General features: G+C 44.7%; 1 protein-coding gene across 1 annotated transcript in view; it reads left to right on the plus strand.

Annotated features, from left to right (window-relative positions):
* The first annotated feature begins 661 nt into the window (after window positions 1-661).
* SEC14L1 (SEC14 like lipid binding 1) overlaps window positions 662-16,451 on the plus strand; it is a 45,906-nt gene continuing 30,116 nt past the window's right edge. The window contains exons 1-2 of the mRNA XM_064728547.1: window positions 662-774; window positions 2,699-2,790. Coding sequence (XP_064584617.1) covers window positions 2,728-2,790 — 63 coding nt within the window. The 5' untranslated portion in view covers window positions 662-774; window positions 2,699-2,727. The remainder of the gene's footprint in view (window positions 775-2,698; window positions 2,791-16,451) is intronic.

Genomic DNA, 16,451 nt, shown 5'->3' on the forward strand with positions numbered 1-16,451 from the left:
AGAGCATTGTCCAAATGTTCCTTGAGCTCAGAAAGGCTAAGTGTTGTGACCCCCTCCCTGAGGAGCCTGTTCAGTGCTCAGCCACCCTTTTGGTGAAAAACTATTCCTCATATCCAACCTAAACCTGCCCTAACTCAGCTCCCTGCTGTTCCTGAAGGGAGCCTGCAAGAAAGATGGGGGAAGAGTATTTACCAGGGCAGGACAAGGGTGAATGGCTTCACACTGACAGAGAGAGGTTTAGTTTGTTTATTCATCAATCCTGGAGGTGTTTAGGAAAGGACTGGAAGTGGCACTCAGTGCCATGGTCTAGTTGGCAAGGTGGTGTCAGGTCATAGGTTGGACTCGGTGATCTCAAGGGTCTTTTCCATCCTAACTGATCCGGTGATTAGAAATTTGGAACAAATTCTCCTTTGTCAGGGTGGCGAGGTAGTGAAACGGAGCAACTGTGCCTCTGGGAGTGCTCAAGGCCAAGTCGGACAGCGTTCAAACCAACCTACTCTAGATCAAGCAGCCCCTTACACCGGCGGCAGGCTGAAACTCCATGACTCACACGAACCCTCCCCACCCGCACCATTCTTCCCTCACGCCCGCCGGCCGCCCCGCGCCGGCCACCGCGCATGCGCCCCGCCCGTCCCCGCCCCCGGCAGCCCCGCGCAGGCGCCGGGCCCGCCCCCGCCCGGCACCGCGAACGACGGGCGGCGGCGCGCGCGCCCCTCCCGCGCAGGACGGCGCTGCCCCGGCGGCATGAGGGGAGAGCGCGGCCGGCTCCGAGCGGTAAGCACGGCGCCGAGCCTCCCGGGGCCCCCGCTCTGCCCCGCGTCCCCCAGCCCCGCCACCCTGCCCCGCGGCAACTTTCCCATTGTCCACCCGCTCCCCGCCGGCTCGTCTCAGCGCTGGCTGCGGGCAGCACCGAGAGCGGTCGGCGCTGCCCGTGGCGAACGGGGGGTGGTGGCGGTAATAATGGTGGTGGGGTACGGGTGGTGATGGTGATGGTGGGGCAAGGGTCGCAGTCCTTCTGCGGGTCACGGCGGCGCCGCGGCCGCTGCGCTCCGGCCGCCCCGGGCAGGCGGCTCTGGCCGAGTCCCTCTGGGACAGCGCGGGGCTGTCACAGGTGTCCCGTCCCCTCCCGGAGTGTCCTGGGGCAATGCGGGGCTGTCACAGGTGTCCCGTCCCCTCCCGGAGTGTCCTGGGGCAATGCGGGGCTGTCACAGGTGTCCCGTCCCCTCCCGGGGTGTCTTGGGGCAATGCGGGGCTGTCACAGGTGTCCCGTCCCCTCCCGAAATGTCCCGGAACCCTCTGGGGCAATGCGGGGCTGTCGAAGGTGTCCCGTCCCCTCCCGGATTGTCCCGGGGCTGTCACCGGTCTCCCTCCATCCCGTCCCCTCCCGGGGTGTCCTGCATCCCTCCGGGAGACCTCAGGGCTGTCACCGGTGTCCCTTCTCCTCTCGGGGTGTCCCGGTCGCTGCCGGGCTGTCCCGGGTGTCCCGGCTCCCTCCGGGAGCGCTCAGGGCTGTCACCGGTGTCCCCCCCATCCCGTCCCCTCACGGGGTGTCCCGGTTCCGCGGAGTTTCTTTGTTGTGTAACTCTTTTTGTCCGGGGATTAGAGAGGGTTTGCGGCTGTTTGTGCTGATTCAGATGGTTTATTTTTTTTTAAAAGAAAAATTGCGGGGTAGTCATGGGTAAATTCTTCTCGGGGCTGGGATGCCGGAGAACTTTCCCGTGGCTCGGGGGTTGTTCTTGGCTCGGGCCGGGGCCGGGGAGCCGCCGAGCCGCGCTGCCCCAGCCCCGGGGCCGGGAGCGCTCCCGCAGCGCCTTCCGGACAGAAAAGCGAAGCGAACTCGCTGTATGGAGCCCATTTCTTGCTGTAGAAAACCCATTTCTTGCTGTAGCAAACTCATTTCTCGCTAAAATGAGGCTGGCTCGCAGCCCGCGATTCATATGCGAGTGCTACTGCCAGGATTTTTCAATAAACGTAATTGCAGTCGAGAGAGTTCGGGTCAAGCGCTTCGCTGGGTAGAGCAGGCACGAAGCCTTTGGAGTAATTCCTCTCCGTGTTGCCAGTGAATCTTTTCTGGCTGCACAGTGGAATTTTTCTCGAAGTTTTTTTCCCCCAGTTATAAGTTTTCCTCAAAAGTTTCAATTTTTTTTTGAGATGATCAAGGAATGCCATTGATCCATCAGTAATCCATTTTCTTTCCTTCTTTTTGCAAACAAACACTTTTAACACTTTTTTTTAAACCTCTTTTTGTGCTTTCTGTATTTCTTTATTGTTGTTTTTTCCCCCAGTTCCTGCTCTGAGCAGGGCAGCCCACATACAGTGCTGGGGGACTGGGAAATGCTTCTCTGCCTGTTGCTGGGATGTGTCAGTGTTTGGTTCTCAGCAGCAGCAGCACAGGAAATGTCACCATCCTGACAAAGAGTCATAAAATATGTTGAAGATTTGGTACTAAAAGTGGACTAAAAATGTGCTAATTTTATCTTGTCTTTGGAAGAAGTGATAAGTCATTTCTGGCAGAAATATATATATATATACATAAAGCTTTTCAGGGCCCCTGTTGGGTCTTAAAAGAGGTTGTCAGGGAATTGTGAAGGATTTCCTGTGGAATTGCTAGCGTGGTACCACGCATGGACTAATTGTAAGAGAAAATTGAAAATGGCTTCCTACGTCTGACAGATGGTTTTAAAAATTTCTTTTTCAGGTTTGAGTTGATCTCACTAAACTGCAGCCATGGTGCAGAAGTACCAGTCCCCCGTGCGGGTGTATAAACACCCTTTTGAGTTAATTATGGCTGTAAGTATTCATTTTTGCTGCAATTTCCTTCTTGACAGTTTCCTTGTGTTGCTGACTTCTTGCTGGGCTTTGTTTGATAGATACTATAGAACATACAAAGCTGAAAACAAAATGCAAAATAAGAGAGCTGTGTGTTTCAATGGTTTCTTCTCTGCCTAGAGTATTTTCTTAGCATAATGTGCTCTCCTTTTCTGCCAAAGCTTAGACAGTGTTTACAGATGTATTTGGAAGTTAGTGCAAAAGTAGGATTGAAGTGTGCTGGGAGTTGATTAGTGGGGGCAGATTCTTCTAGAACAGGAGGAAATGTCATGTACACTGATTAAAACATTGTTATGTTGTGTCTTCATCAGAGTTTATAGGATTAGAGAGCACAGAGAAAGCCATGAAAGCAAGGATATGCCTGAATGAAAAGGGAGAAAGGACACTGGGAACATTCTGAGGGAAGAGAAGAAAAAACTTGGTAGGGAGGCCAGAGAGATGAACAAAAAGCCTTTTGGGTGCCTGTTGCTAATTGGTGTGATAGTGATAGATTTCTTTCTTAGTAATGGCAAGAAAGAAATTTAATTAGGTTCTCTTTTTTTTCTGTCTCTCCTCTCTCTCCTTTTTCTTTCCTTTCAGAAAACAGAGCAGAAGTAGGTATTTGACATTTTAAAGTATATTCAGTTGAAACCACAGCTGTGGGGCTCTTATGAGTTACAGAGAGCAATTAAGGAGCTTTTCCCTGATAAAAACAGTTAAAAGTGAACTGTAATCTAAATAATAATTGTTTGATTTCACTTGCTGAAAATACTATGTTTAATGGCTTCAGAGAGAGTTTTAATAGTGCTCATAGTGTAAATATTTGGATAGATCACGTGGGTTGGAGTGCAGGGTTCCTTACAGAAGTGATCCTTTGCAGTCACAGGGCAAAAAAGGGTTGGATCACTCTACAGGGAATTCTTGCATTTCTTTTTATCTTACTCCTAAGGCTGCCCCAGTGTTACACATGTAGGTCTTGCTCCTGCAGACACTTCAAGGCAGAGCTGTTATTCTGCTGAGCAGTGAAGAAGCCAGCTGTGATCTGTGTAAGGTTTTTTATGACTTCAGTAGCTCTGACAGCTGGGCTTCAGGTGGTCTCAGTGAAATTTGGTGGTGTCTGTAACTTTAGCCTTCAGTGAAGTTATATTGGCTCTTAGATCAATCAGCCAAAATTAGTTTCTTAAATGAAATTTCCTGGCTGTTTGCTAAGCTGATAAATCTTAATCTTGCTGCTGAATTGAAGGCAAAAATTCTTCCTGAGTTATTTCTTCAAGGATATGTTGAGTCAAAATGCTGATATCAGAATTGTCCACAAGGCTTTGCTGGGTGTAATTAGAAACACTTCTGACTATTAGTATTAACTGAGAGTTCTCAAGCTGTTCTGTGTCTTGGGGATAACATCTGAAAAATTTTTAACTATTATTCTATCCTAATTGCATATTTACTATAGCCTCTTGCTTTCTAAAGAAAAGCTTTAATGTAAAGGAAGACTTTATATTTGTTAAAAATTAAGAGTGAACTAAGAGGAGAAGAATGCTTATAAAAAGGAACAGCCAGACAGAATCCTTTCAGAGACTGGAAGTTTAGCTGAGCAATAATCCATCTGATTTATTTGCACTGTGTCAGAACAGGGGGTTATCACTTGTACTTGTTCGGAATGTGAGCACTGGATGAACATCCTCCCCCTGCCATGGTGCTGCTGTTACTGATTTTTAAAACTTGTAAAATTCCTGCTGGTGATCCATCAAAATTGTCCATGCATTTTGTGAAGGGTGTGGAGGAGTCCATGAGCCAAATTCTGTGAGGAGTATAAACAGTAAATGCAAGCTTGATGCTTTTTGTTACTGTTTCCTCTTGGTTGAACAGTGATTGCATAAGTTGATGAAGTGTTTCTGGGAGGAATACTTGTGTCAAATTCTGTGCTTGCTAGAGTGGAAGCACTACATTGCATATTCTCAACAAAAAAAGTGCTATAATGTTATTTTAACAGTGCCAGCAGCTCTTCTGAAACGAGGCACAGCCTGGCACACACCAGGCTTGAATTTAAAGCACCCAAGAAATGACTTAACATTATGTGTTGAGTTTGATTTTCCTTTGACCCTTTCTTTTATTTGCACCCAGCCCTTGAGAGAATGTGTCCTCAAACAGAGGCTTGAACCCACACCCAGAGATACTCATCTGTCAGTGACAAATCCCTGGAGAAAACTTTGCTCAGTGTGGCAGCAGCGTTCTGTGTGCTGAATTGTCTTTTAAAAAATCACTGTTTCAAGCCTGGCTCTTATGTGAGGTCTCATCTTTGTGTTCAGGTGCTGAGTACTTCTAAAAGTTTCCTTTGGCCAGTTGTTCTCCCTTTCCTGGGTGTTCTGTGGAACTCCAGGGGTAATTCTTTCTCTGGAGCAGTAATGAAGTTCAGCAGTGTCAGTGAATCCCATGTGCACTGGGAAGATTCCCTGCATGGATACATGTTGCAATTGCAAATTGGAACTCCATTTAATGAAACTAATATTTAGCCTTCAGATGGAGAAATCAGCATGAATTCTTCTGTTCTGGAAGGCACTGAGAGAATGCCACTTGCAGAGTGGGTCATTCACAGTGCAAATTTCCGTTTTTCCCTCTTTCCTCTTCCTGGCTTTCCAAGAGGTACTTGAGGGAGAATGGAGCACAATCAGCATTCCATTCATGCAGCTCTAGTGTGCTCCCAGGGAACTTTGTTCTCTGCTAAGGGTGACTGCAGCTCTAGATTAAGACAAAAAACTGAATTTAATTCCACTTTGATCAAAGCCATGATTGTCAAAACAAAAGCGTTTTGCAGGCAATTATGATATAAAGATTTCTAAAATAGACAAGAGTCAAAATTCTTTTCCTGAGTAAAATTGGTGTTGAAAATAAGTTTCTCTGTATGCTTCCTGCACTGAAATCTAAAACTCATGTGCTGAAGCCTAATATATCTCTATGACAATATCCTTAAGGCATGACCCCTTATCTCCCAGCTGGGGATTGGTGAGGAGCTCAGAGAGAGCTGGGACATCCATGGCTTCAAAGCTTCCTACCTTCCCTCAGCATTCAAGTCCAGCTGTGTAAAATCCAATATCAGCTACTTCCCTTGAAAATTTCCTTCTACTGGCAAGTTGTGTGGTTCCAGATAATGCTTGAGATGCAAATCTTTTAATGGAACTATTTCCTAAACTTGAAAAGATTCTAGAATCATGGGCTAGAAATTACCACGCTTTAGTCTGACACACCTAACCCAGGCCAGATGATTTCACCAAATAGTTTCCAAAGCTGACATGATGATTTTTTGGCTGCTCTGTGGAATATCTGTCATAATTAACTTTTTGGAATCTCTGTGTGTTAGTGGATATGTATTTTAAAAAGCACCCAGAGCAGCAGCTTGCACAGCTGTTCAGGAGACTGAATAGAATTTTGCTTCTCCTCCTGTTCAGAGTTTACGTAATGCTGGAAGCAGCTGAAATGTGGAAAAATGGCTGTTTACTTAGACTCACTTGTCAAGTTACCAAGGTTAAATATACCAGAGAAAAACTGAGAAGCTGCTTTTCTAAAACTTCTAAAGATTACAGATTCAATTTTTTTTATATTAGCTTAAAGAGGTTTACATTTAAAGTAATACAGGGACTTTGCTGAATAAGTAGTTCTTAATATTAAAAGGCAGTTAAGAACTTGAATCTTCCTTAACACACATAAGGGTAAAATTAACTTTAGAGATTCACAGCTCATTTTCAGTCTGACATACTTTAGATAATTCCCCTCGAGTTTAATTTCCAAAGTAAATTTAAATAATGAATAATCACTTGCAATGGCATTTCAAGGGTGGAATTTATGCAAATGGAAAATAAATAAGATATTTGAAAAAGCACAGATTGGATTGAACCATTGACCAGCGGGATTTTTCTTTTTAAGTTTCTGAAAGCTCTGTGGAAAATGCATTGCTCTTCAGCCCATTTAGAAAATGTCCTATTTACAGTCAAAATCACTTAGCTTCAGAAATAATGTGAATTTTAAAAAATCGATCTCGCATTTTGCCACTGTTCTGATGGAATATCTGAACTATCTCAAGCATGAGTCTTTCCTAGTAAGTGTAATGTGTAGTGCCTTTGATTATATTATCATTTTAATGGGTCACATTTGCTGCTTTTGGACATCAGGCTGACTCTCTTTGGCTTTATAGATCTAAAAAATAGTTCTGAAGGTGTATCTCATGAATTAAAGTATCCCTAAATTACAGGTAAGTAATAAGATTGTAAATGGGATAAATACGCTTCAGTGATAAGAGTAGATTAGAAAAAAAATTATCTGTTTTTCCAGATTGACAAATCAAAGTATAATCCCTTGATCTAGATTGTAATGAGCCTCCTGATCAGCAGTTCATTATTATTTCACTATAAAAGTTATTACTTTAAAAAGTCATTTAAAAAAAATTCAAACTGAATCAAGCTACGTGCCACACCTGCTCATAAACACTCACCATTTTTATTCCTTCCAGTCTCATTTTGTTTTCCTGGAAAAAAAATGCATTTCCCACATCATGTGAAGAGGGGTTGAGAGGCTGGTGAGGAAAAGGAAGCTCTTCTGCAAGTGCTTTTGGAAGCACAAAGTAGGCTTTAAATATATAGAGAAGTATTTTATTCCCCTGATGCAGAGTACTTTGCTGAGAATTTGTCCTGGATACTTAAATCCTGAGGAAGGGAATGAACTCGAGTGTTTGCTCCCAAAGCCTCTGAACTGTTTTCCCTCCTGCTGTAGAACTCCCTGAGCCTCATCTGCTTTGCTTCCTGTCTTTGAAAAAGCTGAGTTGAAAACTCAGCCTTATTTGCTGTTGGAAATGTGTTGGGAAAGCTGTGGTGGAGCAGAGCCTTGTGTGGAATTTCTGAATTTATATTAAATAGCTGCAGTTTCACTGATGGTGGTGGTTCCTGTGTCAGACACTGTGTAAGAAAAAATTATTATTTGGCCACTTATTTGGAATGAGCTGTGGGTAACAAATGGGAGAGTTCACTTAAGCACTGTGAAAAAATATTGGCTTAGCAGCCAGCTCACAGTGCAATTCATGTGTGATTTTGTGTTATTTCTGACCTGCTTAGCTATTTCCATGCTTGGTTTCCTGGTTGTTTTTTTGGGGGGGGCAAACACATGACCTGACTGTAGCTGACAGCTGCAGTTCTCTTGTTCACCAAAAGCTTTGAGTCAGTTTTTAACAAGTCCTTTACACTTTAAAGGCTAAGCCACCGCTGCTGTCACACTCTGAAAGGTGTCAGAGAAAGGAAAATATGTATCAAAACAGTTCTTGTGTTTTGTTCTGAAAGCACTCCAAGCTTTTCACCCCTGCAGGTAGGTGTTTCAGCTCTGCTGTGAAGTGCTGCTCCAGGATCTGTTGATCCATCCAAGTGATGTTGTTGCCTTTGAGTTTAAAACTCCTAAATATGTGGGAATCTGGTAGAACAGAAGTGGTTGCACATCCTGCAGAGTCCTGGACACTCAGGGTTCTACAGTTACAGTCTGGAGAAGATAATAATAATAACTTCATGCTCATGGGCTAAAATGTGGCTAGACAGTAAAAAGTATGTGTAAAAACCTTCAAAACCTTGTGGGGGAAAAGGGTGAAATTTTTTGGGATTGATTAAGAAAGCATATCCAGTGAGAAGTTGCTTAGAGATCAGAATGAGGTGTTTCCATATTGTTGGGCACTCTGGGCTGCCCAAGGACTTCACCTTCAGCAGAGTCCAGAATCTGGAACCCAGAATTGAGGGGGTATTTGTTGTAACCAAGATTGCTTTTGCTTTGGACTTGGTTTGGAGTCAGTATGTTCCTGGAGGGAGGCCAGGGATGGAATCTTTAAGCTCTTGCATTCTGAATGTAAAATGAATCTTCCGAGAATATGCAAGGAAAGCTGTTAATTAGCTCAAGTTGAAATTAATTACAGGTTGGTCTTAAATGGTCTATTTCCTCTTCTCCCAAGTGAATTTGTCTTGCAGTTTTTTCGTGTAGTTTAAAAATACTGTGCATGTATTCTAAATTAAGAACTAGGATGTTGAGCTGAATTATTTAACACTTTATTTCGTTTCTGTGATAGAGTTAAGACAGGTCAGGATAGCAGCTCATGTTAAATATTAAGCAAGGCCTGTTACAGGTAGTTTAATAATTTGACTTTGTCACAGTCAAACTGCAGCTGGTTTCAGCCATCAGCAGTCAGTCAGTGTGAGATCAGAGCCCTGGTGGCAGCATGGCTGGGAGGGCAGCCTGGCATCCTTTGGGCACTGCCAAAAGAGCACAAGGCAGCAGTGAGCCATCACAATCTGAGATCAGCTCTCAAGTTCTTGGCTTTTCTCTGCACAGCTTTTGCTCGAGTCCTGCTGATTTCAGCCCAGTTCACAAAGCTTTTCAGCTTGTGGCCTTTTTCTTCTGAGGGTCAGAGGAATATCACCAAAATGTGGTTTCACATTGCAGCTGAGCTGATGCACCAAGCCAGCCTAGGGACACAGGCTGGGCCAGAGCTGTCCTGGGAAAAAGGAGAGTAAATTCCTTGTCAAGCCTATTTCCTTGCTGGTGGTAGCATGGCTGGAGGATAGCTTGGCATCCTCTGGGCTCCAATGCAGCAGCACTGCCAAAGAGCACAAGGCAGCAGTGAGCCATCACAATCTGAGATCAGCTCTCAAGTTCTTGGCTTTTCTCTGCACAGCTTTTGCTCGAGTCCTGCTGATTTCAGCCCAGTTCACAAAGCTTTTCAGCTTGTTCTTCATGGCCTTTTTCTTCTAAATATCACCAATATTTAGAAGAGAAATATCACCAAAATGTGGTTTCACTTTGTGGCTAAGCTGATGCACCAAGCCAGCCTAGGGACACAGGCTGGCCCAGAGCTGTCTTGGAAAAAAGGAAGATAAATTCCTTGTCAACCCCATTTCCTTGCTGGTGGCAGCATGGCTGGGAGGGCAGCCTGGCATCCTTTGGGCACTGCCAAAAGAGCACAAGGCAGCAGTGAGCCATCACAATTTGAGATCAGCTCTCAAGTTCTTGGCTTTTCTCTGCACATCTTTTGCTCAAGTCCTGCTGATTTCAGCTTGTGGCCTTTTTCTTCTGAGGGCCAGAGGAATATCACCAAAATGTGGTTTCACATTGCATCTGAGCTGATGCACCAAGCCAGCCTAGGGACACAGGCTGGCCCAGAGCTGTCTTGGAAAAAAGGAAGATAAATTCCTTGTCAACCCCATTTCCTTGCTGGTGGCAGCATGGCTGGGAGGGCAGCCTGGCATGCTCTGGGCTCCAATGCAGCAAGCAGCAGTGAGCCATCACAATTTGAGATCAGCTCTCAAGTTCTTGGCTTTTCTCTGCACAGCTCTTGCTCGAGTCCTGCTGATTTCAGCCCAGTTCACAAAGCTTTTCAGTTTGTGGCCTTTTTCTTCTGAGGGTCAGAGAAATACCACCAAAATGTGGTTTCTCACTGTGGCTAAGCTGATGCACCAAGCCAGCCTAGGGACACAGGCTGGCCCAGAGCTGTCCTGGGAAAAAGGAAGATAAATTCCTTGTCAAGCCCATTTCCTCCCTGGGTGCCTTTAGGGCTGCTGCTGAGCCCTGTGGGCTCGGGTGCAGCTCCCCTGTGCTGTGGGTGATCCCCCTGCTGGCTGCAGGAACAGGAGCCAGCAGAGCATCTGCCACTGGGGCTGCGCTCTGGGAGCCCTCAGCTCCCTTGGAAATAATCAGGGATCTGCACTTTGAAAAATGCAGAAGCTGCTTGTTGTAACACTGAGTGAAGGGGCCATTAGAAACCTGATTCAGCAGCCTTCAGGTATTATTTAGCAGTGCAAAGTACTTGCAAATTGCACTTAATGGTTTGGAGTTGTGGATTCTGTGAGCTGCTTTGGCATGAAGGGGGCTCTATCCTTGCTTCAGAAAAATGAAAATTAAAAATTTCAACGTTGTATGCTGGAACAATCACATGTGAATGGACTGGCTGCCTGTCTTGCTTTATATTTTTTATGTATAAAACTTAACATTTGAGCATTTTCTATCTTGGATTTCTCCTGGGTTTTGCTTTATTATAATTAGTTTTGGGTTCTATATATATGCAAATTTGAAAATAAAAATATCACTGGACTACCAGCTTTAACTCTGGCAGAGGGCTTGTGGGAGGGAGCAAAGAGAAGCGACTCTTTTGCATTAACAATGAATTTTTATTTAAACTGTTTTAATTCTCAATGATACATGTTTGGGCTCTCTTAAATTACTGTTTCAAGGTTTTGTCATGGTCAGATTGATGAATTTAAATATCTAAATCTGTGGGGTTATGGATTACTGGATAATTACAGCTGCTTTCATTTTGTTGGGTATTTATGCTCTCATAACTTGAGTGTGGATGCTTTTTGGAACATATGCAGATCAATTTGTGCAGGAGGTGAAAGCTGCACTGCAAACCTCACCATCTCAGCCTGTCTGATAACTCTCTGCTGTAGTATTAGATCATATCAGTGTGACAAGAATAGATCTCATTTTGTGAAAATGAGTATTTCCCTGGTGATGGTCAGGGTGGCACCGTGCCATTGAGAGTTGTTTATGCCACAGCAGAAGGGAGCAGCTTCCTGATGAGAGCACTTCCTTTCTTGTGTGCATTGTGTGCCTTCATTTAGTGTAAAATTCAAATGCCACAGACATTGGGTCCAGTTCAGGCATAGCAGGCAGCAGGAGCCTTTCCAGAGGATGTTTTTTTCAGGTTATTTCATTCAATGTGTGAATTATACTGTATAATTTGCAAAACTGTCTTTGCTGTGCAATTCATTGGCTTGTAGATAAGTTCTTCATTACTGAATTCAAGGCACTATGAAATTACTTCTTTCTATTGAAGTGTTTCATGGTGTGTGTGGTGCAGCCACCGAAGTTGTAATGAACAAGATTTAAAGCAATTTCACTTGAACTTGTTTGTTCTGTGTTGACTAAACCAATTCATGCTTTTGTTTGCCTTTCTTTGCTGTAAAGAAGAGTGAAAGAACTGATTGTCTATAATCTCTGACATTTAATTTCTTTTTAGAGAAGAATCAAATGACTCTTAACTGTTTGTTTTTATTATTATTATTGGCTTATCTTTTGATAGGTAGTGTTTTCTGTCTGTGTTTTTTTGGGGTGCAGAAGCTGTACCATGGCAGTGATGGATCTTGCACTGGTATCACCTGGTTATTGAGATATCTGGATGATGAATTTGGATTTTTATTCTGTCTCTTAATGAGGAGCACAGATCTGGATTGCACCATGAGGCCTCTCTAGTGCTGCCTTTCAGGCAGTGGCCAAGGGCAGTGTCTGCCTGCAGGGGAGAAGATAGGAATGAGATAAACATATGGTAACACTCTCTTGGGATACTCTCTCATCCTCCAGCAATGTGTCTTGACAGCCCTTCTGGTCCAGAGTGTGCCATTGTCAGGAATGACATCTCATGTGCTTGGTTTCTTGTGCTCCCAGTCCTTTCTGGAGCCCAGTGAGCTCTGTGCTGACACCTCCAGCAGGAGCTGGTGCTTCATGGCCCTGGCAAGGATGGATCCTTTCCCTGGAGCCTGGCAGAGCCTGCTGAGCCTCACACCTCCTGCTCCTGTGGCAGCCCAGCCTGGCCCAGCCCTCCCACATCTGCCAGGTGCCTCCCTCAGGCCATCAGTTACTCATTTTCATGGTGCTGCTCTCAGTTAGTTCAGTAGGTTATGATTTCACATGAGGAATTGCTGCTCTGTACTCTTGGTTTTCCACCATTGTGGGATCTCAGCATCTCAGGACTGAGGTGTCACTGAGACCACCCTTGGGGGGCTCGGGAGTCCTGGAATGTTCCAGAAGTGTCTGGGGGCTGGACTTTGATCCTACACAGGAGACGACACCTGTATGAGGATAGGAGGATTTCACCGGGGTGAATGGTGAAGGGATTGGTTAATTAGAGAGTGAAACACAGGGTTTAGGATTTCTGTACAGGGGGGTTTAGAGAAGTAAGATGGAGGAATTGGGGCGTGTCCTGTCCTTCTTCTTCTTCTTCTTCTCCTCCATCTTCTGTGGTGATGGTGGCACTTTGGGATTGGTCATTACTAAAAGTGCACTGGGCAATAAGGGTGAAAGGTATTGGAGAAAAATGATAAATATTGTACATGTAACTTTGGGTATAAAGATAGGTGACTGTCCGGAGGGCAGGGGAGTGTGCTCATGGCTGGCTGCTGAGCAGACACCTCTGTCGGGCCAGAGAAAATCTTTTAGATAAACAATTAATAAACACCGAGACCGAGAAAAGAACTGAAGCCTCTTCTTGTCCTTTGATATGCGGGCTGCCCAAGGCCACCCCGGGCCTTTCCAGGCCACCCAAACAGCCGAAAATCGGACACACCATCAGTTTTTTTACCTTTTTGAGGGTCTCCTGATACATCAGACATGATGGAAGGTATTTTTTTGTTACATAAATAGTGTGCAGGCATCACACCCTATCATGCTGCATTTTGCTGGCATTCCATTGACTTAAAACTTATTAATTTGTTTGCTTAACATAATATGGCTGCTCTCTGCCTGGCAGTTGATATTTTAGTGATCCAAAAGCCAAACCAAGGTGTTGTTATTTATCTATTTATTGAATTTTGTGTTCTCCTGCTGCAGCTCACTGCACTGACAGTGTTGGAAGAGGGAAATCACCGGTGCAGTGCTTACAGCCAATTGCCTCTGGGCCAAATGAAAACCTGGTGGGTGAAGTCTGAGGCAATGGAGTCAAACCTGTTCCACTGAACCTTCATGGAGGGAGGGGGAAAGTCTGGAGGGTTTTTTCCTTGTGCTGGTACAAGTCTTTAACCTCTCAGGCAATGCTTTAATGAGGAATTCTGCACCCACACTGTAGCAGTGCTGTAGTCATCCTGTCCTCCTCCACTCATAAATTAGATTTTGTCTGCACAGTAATAATTTTATTTAAAATAGCCTAACATATTCCAGATGTTAAACACGTTGTAACAGACCTTCTTATTGAAAGTGTCTGTGATTCTAAGGCCAAACAAGTGACGAATATTAATTATGGGACTCATAAAAGTGAGGCTTAAACGTGGTACAATAGAGCAGCAAGGGATATTTGACTGTTCTAAAAATAGATGCTCAGTGGACACAGTGAGATTGCAGCTGAATTGTAAAAAACTGACTGCAGAGGAACCAAACACGCAATTTTGTTAACTGGAAAAGGAAAGGGGAAGCCAAGCACCAAATTCTGCTTTCAGTGTGACAATACCCCGTGCCTGTGAAATGCCTGTTGGCAACACAGAGCAGTGCTTGTGATTGTTCAGCTGCTCTAGGACAAGGAATGGTAATTAAAGAAATGGTAGGACAAGCTTGATGATTTACAGTTGTTTTTATATGTGTCTCTTAAAAAATTCACAGGGAAATATGTTCCTGTGTTATGTAAAGGGCTGTGCACTGCCAGCGTTGCAGAGAATTAGGAAGTGCTTGGGAATAGCTCCCATTCCTCAGTAATCACGTGTGAGGCTTCCCTGGCCTGTGGCCAGCCTTTGCTGTGATGCTCTTTTGGAGGTCAGCTCCTCTCCAGAGAGCTTTAACCCTCAGCCAGCACAGCCGTGTCCTGTGCAGTTGGGGTCAGCAGCCAGGTTTCCTCTCAGAGGAGCTCCTGAGGTTGGCTTTAATTGCAGGGCACATTCTGTCACACAAAGTGCTGTGCCCAGGGCTACGTGGCTGCTGGGCCAGGCTGATTTCCATCTGTCTTGCTGGGAACACGGGCAGGGCAGGCATTTTTCTCTGAATGTACAATAGCGTTGCAAATGTGTTTAATACAAAGGAGTTCCAGTGACACTGCAGGTCCATCTGGGTGAAGCCCCAAAACAGATAGCCTTCAAAAAATAATGAGTTAAAACATGGAATGTGAAGCATTTAAAGAAAGCATAGCATTTAGGAAACACATAGAGCTATAAATCGGCTAAAGCATGGAACATAATGACAGGAAAAGGAGATAGGGATAGGGAATTGATAGGCTAAGCATGTTCAGAGCCAACAATGTCAAACTGACATGGAGACCAAGCCAGGTACACCGGGAATTGGCCATATTAGGATAGGAGTTCAAAGTTTAAGGAGGAAGACTCCTGCCCACGATGAAGGCCACAGGAACGGCCACCAAAATGATCCTCAAAAGAGATGTCCCCGCCCACGCTCCGCCTACACCACGCCTCTTATAAATATGCATGCAAAGACATGATTATGTATGTGATATGATGTAACCCTGCACCCAAAACTGTATAAAAAGCCTGCTTCTGTTATGAGATATTTAGAAATCCCTTTTGTGATTTCTCCGACGCATCGTAATAAAATACCTCCTGTCTATGTTGACTTAAGCTGAGTCTCTTAGGCAGTTATTCTCGCCTTTTGGGGCAAAATTGGGCATCATGGGATTGCTGTGGCCCCCACGAGGCCAGGTAAGGGCTGTGTGGGGTGAGGAGCAGCTTGGAGCAGCCCAGCTGTGAAGTCTGTCCTCCATGTTCCACCTTCAGTCTAGACCAGAGCAATGCCAGTTGTTTTCTAACCAGCAATTTGATCTTGGGCTCTCAGTCATAAGGCAGCCTAACCTGAATGGTCAGGCTTTGCCAGCTTACTCCAAAGGAAAGGAAGATTAAAATGATTGTATTTGCATTCAGTGAGGTTGTTGGGCTTTCTGTCCTTAACCTTTTGTTTTTCTTGAGGAAGGAGTGGTTATTGCCCAACTTCTCTATTCCAGCTTCTCATTTTAGAGGTTTGTGTTTCAGGATTGTGCAGAGGCTGCAGGTGAAGTTTCTCTTGCTCACTCTTCAGTGAGGGGCACTTGGGCACTTTGGGCTCTCTGGGCTTCCAAAGGGAGGAGGAGGAGAATTAAGGATTCTCTTGTGTGTGCCTGGAAGGCAAAGCAGGTGTAACCCAAATTCCTACACAGGCTGTCCACTTTCTCCTCTGTCCTGCCCTCACATTAAGGTGTCTTCTGAAGATGGACATTTAGGTTCCCATACAAGAATCAATTATTACACAATTCCACCCGTGCAAATTTATTTAAGCAAACCACAGATGACTCAGATCTGTTTTAGAGTAACCACTCTTCAAATTAAAGTCATGTTGAGGCATGTCTGTGGTTACTGAAGATCATCTTTGACAGATAGAAGATGGAATGTTAACCCTTTTCTTGAGGTTGCATCCTTTATCCCCAATTTGTTCTACCTGCTAAATTGGTGTACCTTTAGCCATCAAAACTTCAAATAAAATTGCATTAAATCATCAAAAGTTTAATTTTGATCTGGAAGAAGTCTGTGTGTAGCAGAATGGTTTTCAGGTAGTATTGAGCCAGTTCCCTTCCAGTGTCACTCCATGCAACATGAGGCCCCTGTAATTTTCCTGGTAAAACTTCTCTGAGCACTTTTCTGAAATGAAAATGCCCAGACTGAATGGGAAGGGAGCACTGAGGGGGATGGAGTACAAGGAACCTGCATGGGTGGCTTGACTGGTCCCAGCCCTGATGAGAATTGAGGTTTCTGTGTCTGGCTCTTTGCTTGCTCTGCTGAGTTGGGGACCACAGCTGAATAACTCACCAGTACAATTCCACTTACCTAGAACAGAACTACTTCTGCATCTCCTGCTTTATTTATAAGGCCTAAATTATTTTAATGAAA

This window comes from Zonotrichia leucophrys, chromosome 18 (genome assembly GCF_028769735.1).
Source record: "Zonotrichia leucophrys gambelii isolate GWCS_2022_RI chromosome 18, RI_Zleu_2.0, whole genome shotgun sequence".
Taxonomy (NCBI): Eukaryota; Metazoa; Chordata; class Aves; order Passeriformes; family Passerellidae; genus Zonotrichia; species Zonotrichia leucophrys.